The sequence below is a fragment of the Embiotoca jacksoni genome, unplaced genomic scaffold, assembly GCF_022577435.1.
Source record: "Embiotoca jacksoni isolate LCO1_2020_lvr unplaced genomic scaffold, fEmbJac1.0.p SCAF_1, whole genome shotgun sequence".
NCBI classification, from domain to species: domain Eukaryota; kingdom Metazoa; phylum Chordata; class Actinopteri; family Embiotocidae; genus Embiotoca; species Embiotoca jacksoni.
In genome coordinates, this window is record NW_027185229.1 from 8,222,033 (window position 1) to 8,244,247 (window position 22,215).

At 44.3% G+C, this 22,215-nt stretch overlaps 1 protein-coding gene across 1 annotated transcript in view; it reads right to left on the minus strand.

Annotated features, from left to right (window-relative positions):
• Positions 1-22,215, minus strand: part of lrig1 (leucine-rich repeats and immunoglobulin-like domains 1) — a 35,003-nt gene that overhangs the window by 8,069 nt on the left and 4,719 nt on the right. The window contains exons 2-9 of the mRNA XM_069147556.1: positions 14,416-14,487; positions 13,548-13,622; positions 7,191-7,328; positions 6,729-6,872; positions 5,577-5,720; positions 4,927-5,070; positions 3,088-3,231; positions 848-928 (exon numbers count right to left, since the gene is read on the minus strand). Coding sequence (XP_069003657.1) covers positions 848-928; positions 3,088-3,231; positions 4,927-5,070; positions 5,577-5,720; positions 6,729-6,872; positions 7,191-7,328; positions 13,548-13,622; positions 14,416-14,487 — 942 coding nt within the window. The remainder of the gene's footprint in view (positions 1-847; positions 929-3,087; positions 3,232-4,926; positions 5,071-5,576; positions 5,721-6,728; positions 6,873-7,190; positions 7,329-13,547; positions 13,623-14,415; positions 14,488-22,215) is intronic.

Sequence of the window (22,215 nt, forward strand, 5' to 3'; positions counted from 1 at the left end):
TCTCTCAGTTCCTAACAACAGAGACTGGGAACGAGGGGACGAGAGGAGCGGAGGCCCGGAGGAGAAATAGAAATAAGCCTATTGGGGAGCGAACCCCTGCCAGCTCGAAGAAAAAGCCCTTTCTCTCCCTCTTTCTTTCAGCCGTGCTCACACAGGGAACCATCTTGGCTGGACATCATCTTTTCATCCTGCAAGTTGATGATCGCCGCTCATTGCCAGAAACTTCTCCACCCGCTCAGTTTCCACATTGAACTTTTTACGGGCCGCCCGAAAGCACCGATGAGTAATCGTGCAAACTGATAAAAGTGACTGACTGCAGCTCCTTTTTGAACCATTATCAGCTACGAGACCCCAGTTTGCCCGTAAAGCTTCTGGGAAACAATGAAATCATAAGATGAAAGCCGGATTGAGCTGGAGAGAAAGTGGCCTTGGCTTCCACGGCATGAGGGGAGTAAAAGAAATGACCTTCAATGTTTCATGAGCAAGCCGTGTAAAAAATGAAGAGGGCCCCTAGAAGTCATTGCTCAGTGTGAACACTTCCTTTCCAAGTGAAGTGTGGTGTCCTGAGGGGACAGATGTCTCAAGCTTCTCAACTCTACAGCCTTAAATTGGACTGGCTAAACTTATTTGGCAGTGGAGGGTGAATGAGGGCTTGGAGGGAAACTTTTGGATGCAAGTAAAGAAAAAAAGAAAAAAAGAAACACCTCACTCCTGTTTCTCTGTTTTTGAAGAAAGCAGAGAGAATCCCTGAATCAGTGGCAGGCCCAGACGGAGGGATGAAGAGGAGGGGTTGATAGAGGAAGAGAGGAGGGGGCGGATAGAAGAAAGAAAGAGGGGAGACACTCACAGCTTGTTGAGGCTGTCCAATCCGGAGAAGGCCCCGTTGGTGTCCTCTATTGTGCCCGAGATGTCGTTATGGTCCAGCTCCCTGTGGAGGATGAGAGAAAAGAGGGGGATAAGAAAGATGGAGGGCGGGAGGAGAGAAACGGGGACAGGGTCTGCCAGCGCTGAAGCGTCTCAAGCTCTGGAAGTCACGGGTTACCCTCCGCCCAGAGGGGGGAGCCTCTGCACCTGGCCTTACCAGGCCCTTTGCCGCTCTGCTCTGCCAACCAAGCGCATTCTTTCCTTAGAGGGGCGGAGGAGGCGCATGCATGCGAGTATGTGTGCATGTGTGTCGGGGAAACACACAGCGCTGGGAAACACATGTATAATTCATGACAGCATGGAGGGACTGGCGAGGACACAATGTCTTGTGAGAGGCCAGACAGTTGGGACTGTGAGTCTGATGGAGGCAGGTACGATACAGCCAAGAGCTTTAATTGGTTAGGGGCCAGGCTTAGCCATGGTCAGGCAAAGACAGAATACATTGAATGAATGAAAGAGAAGAGGGGAAAAAAAAAAAAGGCTTCTTTTACAGCAGTTGGGGGTTTCCCAACACTTGTTGAATGCATCTGTGACCTGCTGCGAGGACTAAAGATCTTTAGGTGAAGTCATAGCAGCAGAGGAGCCACCACTCCACCCTTCTGCATGGCGATCAAAAAGAAAAACAACAGAGTCGGAGAACTCCTCTGAACCATCAAAAGACTTTCTTCCAAACTTGAGAAAGGTCTTTGAGCTTGATGGTCAGACGCACCCTCTACTGCCCCTTCTCCCTTTGCTTTCCAAGCATCTCTTATCCCCCTCCGGTTCTTTTCAGTTTCCATTGGCCTCTGCCTTAGTCCGACCGGACTGGGGCTGCCAATTTCCTATTCTTTCTGGCTGGCTGGATGTGAATGGCCCTTTGCCTTGTTAAAGCAAGGCCAGTGGTGGGGGCTGGTGGAGCAGAGAGACCGGGCACGGAGAAGGGGGCCCCGATGAGCCAACGACCCCCGTGGCCGAATTAGAGGGCAGGCTGGCTTGTTTGGGGCCTTCACACCCTGATGCAGGCTCCAGCCCCATGCCAGCACGGCCAGCAGCGCAGGCCCAATTAAAGCTCCCCCGGCTCCTTTTCAGGGCCCGGCCTGTGCCCGTCCTCCCCTCCGCTGATTAGATTAGGCCTGCCTCAAAGACACAGAGAGCAGGAGGGATACAAGAAGAGGAGAGAAATATGTAGCGCAAAATCAAGACAGACGTTATGTGTGTATCGTGGGATAACATGAGGAGATGACAGAATATATGTGGGGTAACAGAAATGGGCATTAAGTGTGCTTTGAAAGGCTCCAGCCAAATGAAACAAAGTGAGAGCAATTAAAGAGAAGAAAGAAAAACATGAAATATAGAAGTCAAAGCCTGTCGCTTCCCTCTCTAGCTGGTTATCTAGCACCCAGTGTGCCAGCAGAGAGAAAGGCCTTATGTGCCTTGGCTTGTCACCCCGCTGTGAGAGAGCGCTTGTCTAGCGAGCTCTGGCACGACTCTCCTCTCTGGCTCTCTCACTGGGAAGTGGCGCAGCCAAGAGGACCTTGGTTAGGAACCAAGACCCCCGAGTCTTTCTGCTGGACTCCTCCACTGACTTTCTCCCTTTGGTTCCCTCCTTTTCTTTCTTTGGGCTTTTTGTGCAGAAGGTGGATCAGAGGGAAAAGAAACGTCTTTCTTTATTCGCGGCTTCTAAAAGCAGGGTCGGATCTCAAGGGAGCCGAGCGACAAAGAACACTGTTAGAACCAAGTTTGTTGGTAACTAGTGTTTGGAGACAAAACGCAACAACAACAAAATCAGACAAAAGGAACAAAGTGGGAAAAGGCATACAAAAAAGAAGAAAAGAAGTTGCTACAGAAACCGGGACAGTAGAAACCTCGTAAAAGTAAAAAACAAAAAAAAAGTCATGAATAGGCATGAGTGCAAACGAGATCAAGCCCATTTCGAAAAGTAAACAACCCCCACTTTCTAAAGTCAACTGAAGGGACTACGTGAGCCTAAATATCACATATCACAGGCAAAAACAATATTAAGCATCTCAGCTTTCACTGCTCCCAAGTGGCACGTCTGAGCCTTATCATCAGCAGGGTTAAAAACCATAATGAGCGGGTTTCTGGGGGTTTGGTAATGGCGGTTGGGGGGCGGGTGTGGTGGTGGTGGTGGTGGTGGTGGTGGGGGGGGGGGGGTGTACTTACAGGACGCGTACGGCCTTGAGGCCTCTGAAGGCTCCCTCGTTGATGTGGCTGATTGAGTTGTGGCCCAGCCGGAGGGCGTGGAGATCCCCCAGCACAGCCAGACTTCCTTCATCCAGACGAGTCAAGTTGTTGTAGGACAGATTCCTGGAGAGAGAGAAAGCGGGGGTGGGGGGGGAGAGAGAGAAAGTGAGGACTAGAAGACGGAGAAATGTTCTGTGTGAGGTCTGGAAGGAGATGATAGGTTGGCAGAACGCTGAGGCAGCTCGCGACATCATTATACTTGCATTTCATGGCTGATTCAGTGTCTATTTGCCACTCTGTGATGTGTTTTTCCATTGTGCCTTTTTCCCTCACCACAAGATGTTAACAGAAAATGGGTTTAGCAGACCGCTGAGCTTAACTGAGCTCCTAATCGTTTGACGGGGGAGAAAAGAAATTCTTGGTTGGAACTTTACATGTCTACAACCTCCATTTATAAGCTTACTTGAGCATGCGGTAAACCCCAGTGGAATACACTGTCACTTGTGTATTGCGGCGCTCAAAATGTTACTTATTTTCATATCCAGCCTCCGAATCTTTTCTTAAAATCCCGGAGAGCGTACAAATGAGATGTGAAGACTACATGGGTTTCCAAGGATGAAGAAGAAATAAGTTGATTCACTAAAGAATCATGGAAAAATGAAGGCACGAAACTTGTTTAAATGACTTGTAAGACTGTTTTTCATTGTTTGTACATAATACCTCCTGATATATCCTGATTACAAATGGTAATAAATCCTATAATGGTATCTTTCAAACAGTGGTCAAAGGCAGTATTGTGCATTTTATTGCCCTCTCCGTGGCCCTCTCTATCTCTGTACCTCAGGTTTGCTTGACTAGTCATGTGTGCGGAGATTCTCCCTGATGACCAGCTCAGCCCGGCGCACTGGGAATGCAATAACAGGCTCCTCATAAAGACGAGTCACTCACTTCTATCGGCCGTGGGGGTCATCATAACTCTAGATAATGAAATCATATAACCGGTGACCGGTGCAGCGCCAGAAGGCTGATTCAGGGAACGGTGCCGGGAGCAATCTGTCATTCATAAGATGTGTGCACAGGAAGCAGCACCGAGATACACAGAGCAAACTAGCGTGATCACCATCCACCGCTTTATTCCTCTCTGACTGTTGCATATAAACAAACATCGGCGCCACAGATAGCCCAGGCTACCTCGCAGTTAGCAACGCCTCAGCTGAGTGAAGCACTTTAAAGCGGCATTACGACAGTCATGTCAACAGTACAGGGAAGACTCTCGGATAATAACTCGCTAGACAAAAGCAGTGAAGGCGATCCTTCAATGTAATTACCACAACACAACCAGCGGAGGATTACACGCCAGTTAGCCAAACCCTGGCGCTTCTGAACGGACTACAAAAACGCTTGTCGAAGGTCTTGAGTGCTGTTGAGCCCAGCTCTAATTATGGGATAAACAGGCTTATCCTGAGAATAGCGTGGCGTATTGAGTGTTAAAGCAAAATGTCATTTAACCCCTTGGCAGGTAGATGGATATATGGGTGACGAGTGGAGAGAGTCGGGTTCTCAGGCTTTAAGGCAAGGGGACGGACAGAAAAGGAAAAGGAACATTTCCAGCTAAATTTCAAACTGCAGCTGATGTCAGCAGTTTGAAAAACCCCTCTTGTATTTTGTTAAGCTGAACTGCACTGAGTTAAACTCTCTTCCACTGCAGTTCTCCTCCCAGTTTCAGGCCCTTTAATGGCTCTGGTAAAAAGGTTTGTGCTAAAAGACACTTGGCACAAGAGTCTGGGTGTTCAGGCTAATTTAAATGCTGGTACTCACAGTTCCCTCAGCTTCTGGCAGAACTTCCATCCATCAGCATTGATGCGGGCGATGGAGTTGTTACTGAGGAATAGCTGCTGAAGGGAGGTCAGGCCGTACAGGGAGCCACTGTTCACCTCCGTTAGGCTGTTGTAGTCCAGGTGGCTGCAGGAGACAAATACAAAAAACAACAAAAAAAGTTGTTGCAGTGAGAATTTGTTGATCTTGACACAACAGTTTCAGGCAACAGTATGCCAGTGGTACTATTGTGCTCCGAAATTGCTAAATTTGCGAGAGCGTCAAAGCAGTTTGTGACCATTACTGAGTTATTTTGCAAGTAATTTCAGTAATTATGTAACAGTTTCATGTCGGCTCGGAAGATGTGATTCTTTTGTGTGATTGTGAGCAAGTTCCAGTAAGAGAACACAGAGGTCTTTTTCATATAAGATCTGGTTGTTGTGTATTCCTGTAACAGCAATGGTACAAATGGGATTAGCCTCTCAGGTAGTGCTTGCTGCAGGCTGTAGCACCCAAATTCCATAAAGGTGTGTTATGATGCCGATCTAACGTGTGTTGGTGAACTTGGTGAAAGTAACAGAATATGTGTTGGATGTTCAATAAGCATTATTATTATCTTCATGTGTCGACGGTGTCTCTGATTTTCTACGTACAGGACTTTCATCTTGGCCAGGTCCCAGAAGGCTCCGTCAGTCAGTTTGTTGATGCTGTTCCTTTGCAGTTTGAGAACCTCCAGGATGGACAAACCCTGAAAGGTCAGACCCTCCACCTGACGGATGCGGTTCCTGTTCAGCTCACTGCAGGGTGGATGGACAAACACACACAGGATGTAGAAACTCATCACGAGAGAAAATCTATAGGGGCACTATTTCTTTTGTGTTTTGACTCATGGATGGTTTCCCCGCCCCCCCACTCTCCATGGGCATCCATCACAACCAAATCACTGCAGCATTCCTCAGTGGTGTCTGTTCCACCGGGGGCCAGAGTGATACAGGTTCACCACAAAACATGGTAGATGATGTTTAAAAACCGCACTCCTTCTCTCTTTTGAATATAAAGCCTGAGACGACTGTGCATGTGACTGATTCTTTACAGATGCTCTGTGTGTGTGTGTGTGTGTGTGTGTGTGTGTGTGTGTGTGTGTGTGTGTGTGTGTGTGTGTGTGAAGGCTGTAAAAGCCCTCAGGTTGGCAAAGATAAACATCCACAGAGGTTCTTTTGTGTCTCATGTGCATCACCATGTGCAGATACAGTGTCACCGGGGCCACCTGTGCAACAAAAGACACCTGGGGAAACTACTGGAGCCACAATGGGGGGGGGGGGGGGGGGGGGGGACTCCCATTACGTGAGTCCCTTTGCTCTCCAGAATGGAGGCGTTGAGCTACAAATGGGTCGCCCTCGCTGTTACGCTGGAGGGAAGTTTGACAAAGATAATGGAGCATGGTGTGGAGAATGAACTAACCACTTTGGGGCTATGGAAGAAAGCAATAAATCACAGATAATATGGCTCCGGTGTTTACCTAGTCAGGCCTTATCCACCCCCAGAGATATAGCTCACACTAATAGCGTTCTGAATGTTAAACACACAGAGCTCGATGAACAGATGCTAGAAACACCTCCTCATTGAAACTCTTTTCAATTCTGTTATGTCTCCAAAGGCTACAATCGGGAAACCAATCATTTTTAGCCTAAATGTGGATGTCAGAAATACGATGTTTTTCCAGGGTGAGCTTCTGACAGATCAAAACACAACCTTGTCAGCAGGCTAACTATATTGTTAAACTGATCAAATCCAGCGGTACTTACAGCTGAGTGAGCCTCGGGAGCTGGAAGGCTCTCACAGGGATCTGGCTGATGCGGTTTCGGCTCAGTCTCAGGACCTGCAGAGTTGAGCCCAGATGGTCCAGCGCGCCGAGCTCCAGCACACTGATCTTGTTGTTGCTCAAGTACCTGCAAACAGGCAACAACAATTTATAACAAACCTCAAATATGTGTTCATGAATGGCCGTATTTCTATTTCTATAGCGTTATTTTGCATACTCTTTGTATGCAGCAATCGGTTTTTCCCAGATATTTTTTATTGAAAATCGTAATGCAGCTTCGGTGTTCAATTACAACACTATTGTGTGCACTGTTTCAGCAACAAACACTGAAGGCTGCAAAAACACACCTTCAAATTTCCTCTTTTCAACAGAATTTCTTTGAAGTATCTATATTTTTAAAGTTAGTGTGCTACGTGCCTCCGTGATGCTCTGAGATAGTACTTACAGGTCCCGGATTTGGAGGCCTGCAGGGAAGGAGTGCCCTCGTAGCTCAGTGATGTCATTGTTGCTCAGGTCCAGGGTTTCCACAAATACCAGCTCTCTGGTCCGCCTGCCGTCAATACTGCGGATCTTGTTATGATGTCTGAAAAATAAGGAACACACATAGAAGACATTAGGTGTGGTCAACCATTGTACTCTGATCGACACAACGTCCACACCTGTATCTTGCTGAACAAAAGTGGACTATTTCCATCAGCCGAGGTGGGGGGGGACGACGACACACCAATCCCCCCCCCCCCTTCCCGGCTTCTCTAAACCCACTGAGACACAAAAGGGGAAAGAGTACACAGAACAAAGTGGTCTTCATCCACCATAAAAATGTGTACTTTAAGAGCTGCCAAACAGAGATGGGTCTCTTTTAAACATGTCCAAGGACAAAGAAACAGCCACAAAATCTAGATAGATGGGGATGAACCAGAGCCACTTGAGATTTCTGAGTACTTTAGTGTGTGATGGAATAGAGAGATGGCTGTGTGCAGCAGGTCTGGCCTCGTTCAATGTCCTAATATACCCAGAGTAGGATCAGAAACAAGGGACTAGATAAAAGAAAAGCAAAACTCTAAACATCTCGGAAAAAACAAAAACAAAGAACGAATACCCTTAAAATCATGAGCCGCCAATGTGCCTTAACCCCGAAAAGGAAACAGCATGTCTAGTTTAAACTTTCCTATGCGGATCAGAAAACTAAAATCGTCCAGCTTTCAGTAGTTAGGACACAAGAAAACGTTCCATCTTTGCAATCTGTCCAGTGTTCTCTCATGCCACTGGTTTAACCAGGCGAGCATAGCTTGAAATAATTGAGCAGTTTTGACTTTGGCCCTGTTTGGGGGTCTTCAGTGAAGTGGAGGGTGACTCACGCCACCCTATCCTGTACCCCTCAGCATCTGTCGTGGCTGATTTTGGGGGGACCAGGAGTCAGAGAGGGAAGGAGAACGATACGGTGATGTTGAATGTTGTCCCAGTCATTACCCTTCAATCTGGAGAAGTGGATTGTGGGAAACGGTGCTTAGCCTCTTTTACAAACATACGGACATGAACTAGGGAGGCATTGTTGTTCCAGCTTTAAACCGGCAACAGAGGAAGTCACTGAGCTGAATGCACATCTGTGCGAATGGGAGAGCCGGCATTGCAAAGGACGACACTCCAATGCTGTTGCACACATCATGCCTACCTGCGATCCCACACCGGGGCAGCAACATGACAGCTTTGTTTGGTTCAGCGTAAAAAAACATGTGTTCTTAATGGCAGTATTTGAGGATGGGTTTCTAATGGGCTCTTGATGGCAATCCCTCTCGCTACACCTGCAGTCTGCGTGTTCATGTATGTGAGCCTGTTAGACGACTTCCTGTGTTACCGAGTGTACATGAAAGCCTTTGCTGCGTGACACATCTGACACATGCCTTGGTGCTAACTAGGGATGGGAATTACATTTAGTATCACTTTCATTAGCGTCACTGGTCTTAAAATGTTTTTTTTTTTTAAATAAATTAAAAAAAAAAAAAAATCCTCATTTCTTTCTGGTTTACTTCTTTCTTCAGTTCTTAACCGACTCTGTTTTGAGGAAGTCAGTTAGATAATATTTAAATATTTGCATCGTTACATTTAATTTCATCCCTGACAGAAACACTAGTTCAACAAAGTCAATCAACTTGGGGTTCAGTGTCTTGCCCAAGGACACTGTGGCATATGGGCCGGAGGACCTGGTGATTGAACCATCAACCTTGTGATTAGACCCATTCTAATTATTCTGCCAGCTATTACACTCAACATAATGAACATATCGATCCAATTTGATGACGCCAGGTCATTGTCTTCTCAGACAGGCAATTCTTAGTTCGGCATTGGTGGAGAGTTTGGCACATACTACAGGTAGAAAGTTCACTTGACCTTTGGAGGGGTTGATAATATTATTCTTATATTTGATATTGACCGATTAGCTTACCACAATTTTGTGTGTTTGACAGAGAGGGCAAGAGAGGGCAGGTGTTCTACCAGTCCAACTCAGCAAAACAAGGTCAGTCCCTCCTTCATTCTAGCTTTCAGTCAGCAGATGAATACACACACACACACACACACACACACACACACACACACACACACACACACACTAGTGACTGAGAGCAGAAGGGGGTCACACTGCAGTGGCCCACCTGAATAAACAGTGGCAGAAATGGTTAAGGATGAGCACACACGCGCAAACACACACACACACACACACACACACACACACACACACACACACACACACAACACAAATAGCAAAACGCACACATGGGACAGAGCAACAGACAGTGGCTACAGTGAGCAGAGGAGGGAGGGGAGGAATGGGGGAAGGAGAAAAGGCGGAGGGGAGAATTAAGGGGTGAGGTGGGGTCAACAGCTGGTGACCTTCGCTGGGAAAAACAGATCAGTCTCAAACTGGTGGGAGAGGTTGACCTCTCTCACTCTTTCTCTCGCCCCATTCCTCTTCCACCACTCAAACCAAACTCCCTCTTCCTCCCCCCCCCTCCCTCAGCCAAAGCCCAGCTGTAAGTGCGAGACAGATAAAGCCTCGGCGATCAACGCGTATGAAGTCCACGCATACAATCGTAGTGTTTATAAAAACTGGTTATCATAGAGCCAGTGACATCTCTGAAAAAGAGAAGCTTGGTTCACTCTTGTTCTCTTTGATGTCCGAGGGCCTTATTCGCCTTGATTCCACTTAATTCCAAATCTCATTACCCTGCCCCATTGACCATGTGATTATCATGAGCCCGGCTCATTCTGACACTTTTTTGATGTATGGAAAGTGCATCAGGGGTTTATACTAGCATGCTCGTTCTGCTGTTTCCAGTGTCATCTTTGAGGTCGATTGTTCGTCCTGTCCCTTTCTGTTTGAAGCCGGCGGTTGGCACAAAAGCAGAATTATTTCAAAATCAGATCATCCAGCGGCCCATATGATTTCTATCCCAAGCGGTTTTAAAGGGCCCCTTTGATGTTAACTGGCCCAGGGTATGAGCACAATGGGAAAGTTTGTGCTGCTCTGCTGTCACTTTGACACTGTGTTTTTAAACTTTTTGTCGCTCCTTTTTTATTTTGCCATCCTGCTGAGGCATTCTGGGAGTCTGCGGGACATCAGTGGCCTCGCCAATAGAATTGTGGGACTGTGGGAGCCTGGCATATGGTCTTTGGAAGCATCGATGTGCTCAGATGATTTGTTTTTATGTGAAAACTACATGATGTTTTTCATAAGATGCACCTCAAAGTGTTGTCTGATTGGCTGCTGGACATCTGATCAAACGAAGGGGACGAAAACTGTAAACTGCAGCAATGTCAGGTTTGTCTGTGCCTAATGACTTTCAAAAAAAGCTGCAGCAATCAAAGAGAGTAGCCAATAAGAGGGAAGGGTGAAAGCAATAAAGGGAGAGCTGCAGAATGCAGAAAAAAGGGACCGAGTCACCTCTCGACCAAGCAAGTGATTGATAAGAAAGAAGAGAAATAAAAAGGAAACACAAGAAAAAATACTTCTATCTACAGTCTGCTCAACCCCTTATTATAAATGTATTACTATTATTTTATTTATAGAAACAAGATTGCTGTATTTCTTTTTGATTCTGTATATTGCACAGTTACAGGAGCAAGTCAAAAAATGAATGGTAAGTGTAAACTTTTAAAGATTCTGAATCAAACTGCTCGGGAATGTGTTGTGCTGATAACATCAGTCTGATGATTATTTTGGCCAAACGTAATCAGCAATCTTGAAGGCAGTTATTTAATAAATTTAGTACGTAACATTAAAATGCGTAAAATGTATTCCCAGAGAAATATAAACTTTTTAACGTCTTCAGAATAGAAAGCTGCTGTTGTTTTGTTCGTTTTTGTTATCCTTTCCAACAAATTATTGCTTTCATCCCCTTCCAATATGATAAAATAATGTAAGTAGGAGGATAGCAAAGGTATGAAAAACAAAAAAACAAAAGATATAAATGTCCGGATATCAATCTCTCTCCCTTCCCTGGACCTCATTTGCCCCACAAGGCAAACATGTAAACTTAGCTGAATGTTTAGGAAGCCAGAATTCCTGCAAACTTGTTATTTATTTTAGGCGCTGTTTTATCAGCCCTTTTATCAAAAAGTACAAACCTCTTCAGTAAGAAGCTAACTGGTACACTCAAAAACTCAACGGCAGCCAGACTGTCAGACAACCACATATAAAAGGCTCTCCGCCTTGTGGAGAGCTTACTGTTTGATGAGCGGCTGAGGACAGATTCTCTGTCCATTTGCGTGCGTGTGTACGTGTGCGTGTGCGTGTGCGTGTGCGTGTGTGTGTGTGTGTGTGTGTGTGTGCACACGTGTGCGTATGTAAGCCACTGTCTCACACAAACTTGTTGTCAGACGACATTCCAGACAATCTCCAACCGATGGCAGAGGAACACTGCCCTGCAGTCTGCGCTGCTGTCTCTGCCAGGGCGCACACAGAAACGCTCACACTCCGGAGGCCTTGGCTTTTGGCAAGTTAGACACAGTGCACTTTCCATTTGGGAATAACCCTGAGCCTGAGTTAACCTCTCGCTTCCTTTTTTCCTTCCTCTGACTCTGCACCTTCCTACTGCCTCCTCCATTACTTCTCCAAAAACGATTCCTCGGTAGACACGTGGTGATGTCACTATGATCTGACACTATACTCCCTTCCCTGTTCTCTCATCTCATCCTTCCTCCCCTGCTCGCTGTCACCCGTTTTACTGTAAGCCATGTGACTGACAGCTGCAGCTGCAAGTGCTTCAGCGGGCCTTCACTTCAGCTGCGTGGCTTTGTAAAAATCTGACCCTCCCTCCAGCCTCCACTCCCATCAGGACTACAGGCCCCTCGCCCCCAGCAACAGGCTTCAAGTCAGGCCAAAAAAAGACACCCCGATCATTTGAAGGGGCTGCGACTCGGCACAGTTTGTGCAAGTAAAGGTGAACTTGCTCCAGTCTGTTTTGTAATACAGAGAGTCAACGGAAGACCTTACAGATCCAGACATGATAGAAAACCTACTAAAACATAATAGCAGGAGCTCAAACTTGTGAAAAAAAAATGACACATTTTTATCAGACAGCGTTCCTAATCAAACCACCCATCTTACTAACACTCCACAGTTTACGGAAATATTCTGACCACATTAATGCATCATGATAAATTCTGAGAAGCAGGCAGATGACACACAGGGAGAGGGCGGACGTGTGACTCCCACAAAGCTCGTTGAAAATGATATGACGATTGATCAACGTGATGGGAAGCAGCAGCTGGTTCCTTTACTACCAGGCAGTCAGCCGGCATGCCAGCAAGGTGTGAAAGAAAATACAGAGTGAAGCTGGTGGTTAGCACTGGACCAGCTTAAAGGGCTTTCACTTTCTTGTTTCAGGTTGAGTGAGATGTAAAATGGCACACTGGAAAACAACAGTCCACCCAACAGATGATACGGGTGGAATATTGTGATTGTAGTTTGTTGAATCATATCAAGTAACATTGATTTTAAATTGTGTAAGTATATATATTTAGCTTAGAAAGACGTTTTTATTGTACTGTGTTTGTTTTGTGTGCCGGGGATTCCTTAACACATTCTTGAGCATCACAGCTACACAAAGAATTGTTGAAACTAAATGACTATTTTTCTATTTTCTTAGAACAGTATTATTACCTTCGTATTACCATAAGAAGAATATTTAACGTGACACATTTCTAAGTATTTCACTCAAACTATTTGATTGCTAGCTTCCAACTGCTTTAATAAAGTTACCTAATTTTACCACTTTAACATCATGAGTTTCCTTCAACTGTGTAAAAAACAAGACTGCTAATGTGCTGCTGAGCGCATGTTTTTGACACACACAAGCGCGCACACGCCCTTCCCAAATACGGCAGTAAATCTCCAGTGGGATGCCAGTGCAGGCAGTCCCCACAGGCAGTTTCACAACGGAGAGCAACCGAGCAACTGTACACGAGCTGACACTCCAAACAGCCAGCACCGCTCACTGTAGACAAGAACGCAAGGCCAGCTAATAAGACTAGTCAGTTACTCGACCACACGCTAATCGCTCGAGACAGAACTGCAGATTGACGCCAGCAGAGCTCAAGTGGAGAGGGGTTTCTGACTCATGCAGCTGAGTCACATTCTTCCTTAACTTTACATTAAAGCAGTAATATTTCTGGGATGCATCTTCGACAGATGCCAAGAGACTATTTCAAGAGCACTTCAAAGAGGCCCCTGTACTAAGAATACAGTAACAGAGAGTCAGATAATTCTGGTGCCATGTTAAGCAGCGAGAGGAGCGGTACTCACAGGTAGAGGGATACGATCGTGGAAGCAGCCTGTCCTAAATCTGGTATGGAGGTCAGCTCATTGTGGTCCAGCCGCCTGAAAGTGACAAACACACAGAGCAGGAGATTAGAGAACAGAACTGCCCTGGAAGTAATTACAGTGAAATATACAGAATAATATGTTGTTATGGGAGCAAAGGACATGGACAGAAAATAAAGTAGCAGCCGTAAAAAGTCAAATAAACAAAGATATAAATTCCCATAAATGTCGAAGTGTTGTTGGGTCTTTTTTATTTGCTTTATCACGCAAACAAAATTCAATCAAAGCGTGTATAAATTAAAAGATTTCAAGTACAACTTGTCATGTCTGCCGCAGAGCAAGTGGCAAGTCATCCTTTTAAAAACCAAAAATAACACGGGAGTAAAACAGATGTCCGGGAGCGTATGACTGGCCGACTCCCCTGCCAAAGATGTCACCAGCGTGTGTATCACCAGCTCGCTCGTGCATGTGTGTGTACGTGTTTTGTGTGCTGGCGCTGAGTGACACAAAGCCAAGCCCTCTCCTCACCATATAAAATATTTACAAGGCCAGTGTTGGGCACAGTATCGGGTGGTGGAGGGGAGGCTTAATATAGAAAACCACCACTTAATTCTCAATTGGACTTAGATCAAGGCAACATGTATGAGGATGCAGCAAGGAAGTAAAGTGGCGACCATGGACGCTTGTCAGAATTAAGTCATTGATAAAAAAAAAAAAAAAAAAAAAAAGTTTCACAGCTTTTTTTTAAACTTTAAAAAGACTCCATCAGTGCCTAACACACACTTAGAGCAGGCCATTAAAAAGTGTTTGGGAGGCTGAAATCATATCTGTGTGTGAGAACTCTACTTACAGCTCTCTCAATTTCGGAAGGTTGGCAAAGGCTTCAGCACTGATGGCAGTCAGCTTGTTGTGGCCAAGATTTCTGAAAAGACAAAAGAAGATGTTGGGATAAAAGGTAGTTCAAATCCTTAAACAGGAGACAACAGTTCATCTAAATATCAGCAGTGCAGCAATATTTTTCATTAATTGTATTGCCTTATCATGGGCCAGCAGTTTAAATAAGGATCCTGATCAATAGCAACAATTATGTCTCCCATTTGACAAACAGCCTCATCCGTCCACATTAAGTATGCCTGCAAACACCGCAGGACATAAATTGAGCCAGCCTTCAAGGAGGGCTCAGATCAATACTATCGATAGAGTGTCTCTCTCCTGGCTCACTTTCCAAACATAACCCACAGGCCATTCATCTGCACCAGTCAATTTGCACTTCAGACTAACAGTGTATTTAATAGCTGGCACTTGCCTTGTACAGAGGCTTATTAGAGCATGATTTGTCCAGTGATATAGCAATACCGCTGTCAAGAGGGCGAGAGGAACGGTGGGGGTATGGTGGGCGCACCCAACACACATCTGCATTTCAGATTGACATTCACACACCATATGTACCAAGTTGATTTCGCACATAAACAAGTGCTATCTCTGTCACTCAAACACACACACACACACACACACACACACACACACACACACACACACACACACACACACACACACACACACACAATCCTCCTGCCTAGCTGGCATGCCGCCTGCCTGTTGGCAGAGAGGCTGCAGTGAGAGCGCTGTTTGTGTTTGTGTGGTGGGGTTAGGCTCGATGAGACAAAGGGAGCCCACAGCTCTGAGCCGCCTGCCTCCCACCCCTCCGTCCCCTCTGTCCAGACGTGAGAGACGACCCAGGAATGTTTCACAGGCCTGCAGAGAGATGGCTACTTGTTCCCAGAGACCGGGACACTTTTACCTGATTTAACACATTCCTCATTCTCTAGTCCCTGGCCTTAAAAGACCGCTGCAGGGTGGAAAAAAGGGAGAGTTTCGGGGCTAAACTGTGTGGCAGGAGCTGATACTTCATGCCACAGTGGAGAACGTAAGAACATATATTAGTAAAGTTTATGTGTGGCGGTTGGGTTAATACCATAGCAAAAGACTGTCTTTGTACTTTTTTAAAACAATTTATACCTATCAATCTCAATTTCCGTCTCACTTGACAGATTTCCCTTTCTTGTTTTCTGTGCTCAATTGCAGATAATGACAGTCTCCTTCCCCAACTCTTTCCCTCTCTCTCTCTGTGTGTGTGTGTGTGTGTGTGTGTGTGTGTGTGTGTGTGTGTGTGATGAGATAATAGCAGAGCATGTGTCTGCCCTCCAGGCACAGGCCTAATAAGGAGGTGTGCATGCATGTCTATGTCATGATCATTTACTGGGGCACCTCCCATTGTGGCCCAAGATTGCTAAATTGTTGTCCCCTGCAAAGGGAGGCAATTACCTCTTTTCTGTGAAGCCAAGTGAAAAAAAAAAAAAAAAAAAAAAAGGAAAAGAAATCACAGTGTTCCCATTGGCTACATCTGCCGAGAGGTTCCTACAATCAGCTGTCACAGACACACACACACTGACTGTAGACTGGGTGAACTTGGGAGATGATCTGGATGAACGGTCAGTCGTTTTTAATCAAACTACTTTAGGCACAAAACAGGCTTTGCATAAGATACAAATCAAGATTATTTCAGGAACTTTGCCACCAAAGAGATTTGTTATCATTCAAAGGAGGAGGAAGCTGGCTATGCACATATTCGTGGATATGATACTTGAAGCTGAGAATAAAGAAAAAGGCATAACAGAAGAAAGGGATGACTAAGGAAAAAAAAAAAAAAAAAAAAAAAAAAAGCATGTTAGCACCAAACCTGCCGAACTAGTGCTAAAAGCCACAGCAACAAGCAAAACTTGTCTTGGTGTATGCAAACATGCATGTGTCTTTTTCTCAGTCATCTATGGTGTTTACACAACTGAGTCTTTTTCTCGCCACTTCTTTCAGTAACATTTATTTCCTTGCCTATCAGATGAGATAGGTTTCAGTGTTTTAACACCTACTGTAGGAGGCAATGGTGATAAGGCCGATTGCCCTCCGTAGCTCCACTTCTTGAGGAAGTAGAGGAATGGGAGTGGACCTGACTCCAGCACTAAGCATAGTTAATGCTTTCCAGAAAGTGACCTTACACTCGTGCTGTTTCTGGAAGACTTTGCTTTGTCGGGATCAGAAGCACAGAAGTCGTTAGGAGTTTTTGACTGCTTCACAAGTGGAGAGATGCAGCTGCCAACATCAGCAGAAGCAAACCTACTATATCCTGTCAGCTGCTAAACTAGGTTTAAACCTGACTGGACCACATGCCTGTTAATCAAACACACACGCCTCCAAAATATTCTGCTTTTTTAAGACTAATATATAATTAATGATGGGATTATTATCAGACGGACCACCAGAAAACGAATAAGACAGAATCACCCTTCCTAACGACTTGTGGAAAAAAATGTGTTGACTTTGTACTTTGTGAGAGAAGTTGAATGAGTCTATGGAGCCAGAGCCTTTTGGGAGCCAACCCTTAGCGGCCTGCGGCGGTGTTGCAGTTTAAGGCACTTCCCCATTATTTTTCAGTGCTGGAAGCCGAGTCCACTTTTATATACAGTCTATGGGAACAACTCTCAGCCAGGTACCTAATCAAATAAAGTGTGGAGCAAGCTACATGCTTTCCTATTAAAGTCAAGTTGGTCTGACAGTCAGTTGAGCATTGCGTTCAAACATAAAAAAAATTAAAAGAGAAAGAGAGAAAAAAAAGGCAAATTCATCATCCATCATCTAGTCTATACGGTAGCCTCATTTGTGTTCTATCTAACTGATGGCCGTCAGTGTGCACAAAGATCAACAAGAGGGCAGCTGGACTGAGAGCTTATCTGATTTGAAGAGGCACTGTTACAACCTCATCTAGCCGCCTCAAACCAACATCTCCCCACACATTACAAATAATAACCACAAGCACTGAGAGACTGGAAGAAAAAGCTTCTCTATGGAACACAAACAAAACTTCAAATGGAAGGCTGTCACACCATAATACCAAGTAATTTATCCACATATTAAATAGTATTGTCTCGTAGACAAAATGATAATTAATATTGTATTAATAGACAGTAAATTGGTGGTATCTACATGTTGTATTACTTCATCCATCAACTATTTAAAAAAAAAAGTCCAATATAAAAAATAGATTTAACAAAAACTGAATCAAATTAAAATTGTTTTTAGTTGTAGCCTCATTTATCACAAGTCATCTGACATCATCCTAAATTAGCCAATTACTAGGAGACTACGTGATCTGAGCATTTGCTTCAATCTCAGCCAACCTGGAAAAGAACTCCTCAAAAGACAATTTAATAAACTCGCAAAAGACTCGCCTGACTAAGCATCAGTCTTAGAAAGAAAAATAGGGCTCAGCGCCTGCAGTAGACCGTCATCGCTGGACCATGTAGCTGATCTGACATATAAAACTCATTAAAAGGCTTTAAAAAATAGCTGCATTATGAGTGCTGTGGGAGTAGAGCAAAGCTGGGAGTACTGGAGTGATGTCATAGCATATGACACTATGCTTGTAAGTCAGCACAGTTTGTGTGCGGGAGAGAGATGTGGGGAGGGAAAAAGAGGACTTACACATACAGAGATACATCATCATTATCTTTTCCCATTTCTATCAAAGATAAATACAGTGTGAACTTTGCTCGCCGAAAGTGTGAAGTGATGTCAGTGATGAGCCTTCTGTAGTATCGGTGTGAGACAAAGGCTCTTTAATGTGGTCGATTTCAGAGTGTCATAAAACTGGTCAAATAATAACCTGCATGTCAGAGACCCAGACACACAGACACACACACACACACACACACACACACACACACACACACACACACACACACACACACACACACACACACACACACACACACACACACACACACACACACACACAGCTCTTCCTGTCATTATGAGCCGGTTTATAGCCCAGCAACTGCAGTGAGAGTGTACACAAAGCTAACTCCAGCTCCAGGCCACCATTTTACAGACAAGTCATACAGGGATGGAGAAAAGGAGCCAGTATTTTATCGGATTTGACAAGGTTAAAAGCATAAGCAAGCAACTAATGATAAATGTGTTTCGCTAAAATCTGAGCTAAAATGTTCGTAAGATCCTGGGCCGGCGAGGAGAACTTAGGTGTAAGATCAGAGAGATGTAGTGCTGATGGGGTCAGCATATTTTACCATTTGCATTGCAGATTCCCACCGCCCCCACACACACAACTCAACAAAGAAACCTCTCCAGCCTTTGAAATCAGTCTGGCTTGGAGCGTGACTCAGTTTCTGAAGTTTTCCGAGGCAGGGAGGCGAGCCACATCTTGGGACCATGTGCAGCGTTGTTCTCTGCGCTGCTGGTTTTGGGCACTGGAGCGCGAGATGAAGCGGGGCACTCCAAACAAACAGGGACATGGTTGGGAAAAGAGCGTGCAGTAGCCCGAGGCACTGCATGAACCTGTGGCCGGGCCTAACTACCCCAGGTTGGACACTCCAGATGAGAAGTCCAATAACACTGGTGCTGTCCACACCACATATACACATATTTATATATATATATATATATATATATATATATATATATATATATATATATATACATACACACACACACATACACACACACACATATATACATATATATATATATATATATATATATGTGTATATGTGGTGCTGTCCACACCACATATACACATATTTATATATATATATATATATATATATATATATACATACACACACACACATACACACACACACATATATACATATATATATATATATATACATATATATATATATATATATATATATATATATATATATATATATATGTATATATATTTAGGGGTAAACCTTGCCCGTACACACAGGATCATGCTCTTGCATTAAACACTGAATTGTATAACAATGTAATTTGTTACAAATGGTGCCAGACTACTTCATTGTGAGCACAGGGAAATGAGTTCCCCAATTAATCTGAAAGAATAACAAACACTGATGTCTTTTTAGTGGGGCTATTGTTGTAGTACTATGCACACAGCTAACCTTATGCTCTCCACTTCAAAGTGAAGAAAAAGACATATAGTTCCTCATTTGTCCAGTTTTTCCCTGGTGGTGTTTATTTTACTGGTAAGGCCATAATTATCCATAATAATCGTAATTGCAAGTGAATTTGTGGTTGTCTAGACGTTGAAGCACTGATGCTGCTTTTCTACTTTATCAGAGTACAAAGGCTAAGCGGGACAGCCTGATGGGCTTAAAATAAAATGTTTGGTCCAAGATAGCACTCCCATCACCCCTCACATCTCAAAGGACTGCCTGTTTTCTGGTTCTGGTTCTGTTTTCTGGTTCTGGTATTGTTTCTGTTTTCTGGTTCTGTTTTCTGGACGCTGCTTCACTTGCGCAGTACCTCTTACTCCCTGTCCAAGTCGTGCTTTTTTTCTTTTGTCCAACATCTTCTCCAAATTTCCAAACTCCTACCAGATGTAGAGAATTCACAGATGATTCATTGATCAAGCCCACTTTGTAGACACTGGCTTAGGGGGAGAAGGAATGGGGGGTGGGGGGGGGAGCTTGGCGCCCTAAAGTGTCTTCACAAAAGGGCCATCTATTCTGCTGACTGAATTCCTGGAGGATGACTTGTGGCAGCAGCTGTTTGATTGTCATTAAAGCCAGTGTGAGGCTATGAGCTCACTCCATATCTTCATGTTAATGTCAGACTTTATCTGTTGTTATTAGAGTAGGGGCTCAACCTTACCTTTTTCTTCCTAATTTAATCACAGCTAATGTGTTGGATGAAGGATCCCACCCAGTTTAAAAAAAAGATCATTCACAATAAAACAAAACAATTGATTGCCACTTTAAATTTCCATGTGAGAAGGAACTTTCAATACTTTTACTAACCTCAAATTCTAAAATCTGATAAGGGAGCAGCTGATTAAAATCAGTGCCAATGATAAGATCATCCTAAACCCGTCCAAAAGCTCAACTGGGACTTTACAATATCTGTCAGTGGACATGCGAGTCACAGGGCTAAAAAAAAAACTATGACAATAAACCAACTTGATTTCATCACTTCCAATACCACAAGATTACAAGGCTGCGTAGTGAGAAATGCCCGAAAAACCACAAGCGGCTCAGCCCTGCTGAGTGCTGCTGCTGCTGCTGCATCTCTGCCCCAATGCTGAAATGTTCATGTGTTTAACCAGGAGATGAAACATTCCTGCAGTGTAGTGTTTATCAGTCAGTCCTTATATCAAGTTCAAACTTACCAACAGTACCAATGGCTCGTGACAGAAACACTGAACTGAAGGGTAAGCATAGTCCTAGTGTGCAAAATGACTTTGCAGGCATATGAATAGTTTTGATAAAGGTAAACTCTACCTAAAAATAAAGTGTGTGTGTGTGTGTGTGTGTGTCTGACAATATGTGACATTCAAGCATTTTGAGATGTTTAATTTCACCCAGCTTTCTTCTGTGTGTAACATGTGTGATGGCGGTTGAGGTTTCTGACCACTGACAGGACTTTCACCAACGAGTGGAACCAGCCGGAACGCAGCAGCAGCAGCAGCAGCAGCAGCAGCAGAGCGTGACATTAACAAAACATGTCCATGCAGTAGGTGGAAAATGCCCCCCACATCCCCTCATATTCACTCAGGCCAGGTGATTTTGCAGCCACACCCCCTGCTGACCAGTTCACAAGGCTGAGCTCCCAGTCCCTGTCAGGAAACCACCAACACAAACCCATTTCCTGAGGGTAGAAGCCAAAACCAACTGTTGGGGATGGTGTTTACCAATAAGGCTTTAACTGTGAGGTTCAAGGCTACGGCTTGGGGTTGAGTCGCAGCAGAACGTCTGCTGCAGTTTGGCCAGCACATTTGCAAACTTGGGAAACCACTCGGGGAAATGCTGGATTACAAAAGGGATCGTTCAAGACCAGGGCTCTTCTTGCTTTTTACCACAGTGCTGGTGATGCATATGGGAATACAGCCAATCACTATAAACAAGCTGTAGCTTTCTGTAGCAAAAACAAAACAAAAATTAAATACAAAAACAATAGGGCTTTCGCACCATCGGTGCTCTGACCCTAAATAAAAAGACAAAGCCCAGGACAAACGTAGCTTTCTATAAAAGCCAAAAGTATTTTACAATGTTATACGAGAAAAGATGGAGAGGTGCTGGCAAACAGACTCCCTGCATCTGCTTTATCTCTATGCAACCACAGCAATCATGGCCAAAATTAGTAATGCTCATGCTTTTATTTACTTGCAAAATCCCATTACGCTAGTGGCACTGCAGGCAAAAATGCTTTTTATACACATTACTGTTGCTACAAATAAGATAAGACACCACTCCTGAGAAGGAAAATGTGACTGTATGAGAGCAAACTTGCTTTGAATGTTGTTAGGCTATTCATCAATCAGAAACAATAGACAAAATATCTGAGACTGGTGGTCAGTTTGCTAAATGTAAGGAGCACTGATGTAAAACAGCAAAAGATATGTCCGACAGGAAAATGCATAACCACAGAGGCTTTAAAAGAGCTTGGCGTCATTTTAACATTTTAAGTATTCACTCCAAAAACCTGTGTAGGGTTGGGATATGTAATTAAGAACGCAATGTAAGTTGAGAAATGTTCTGAATACATAATAGTATACAATAACGTAATATTGCACTGAATTAAAAAAAAAAAAATC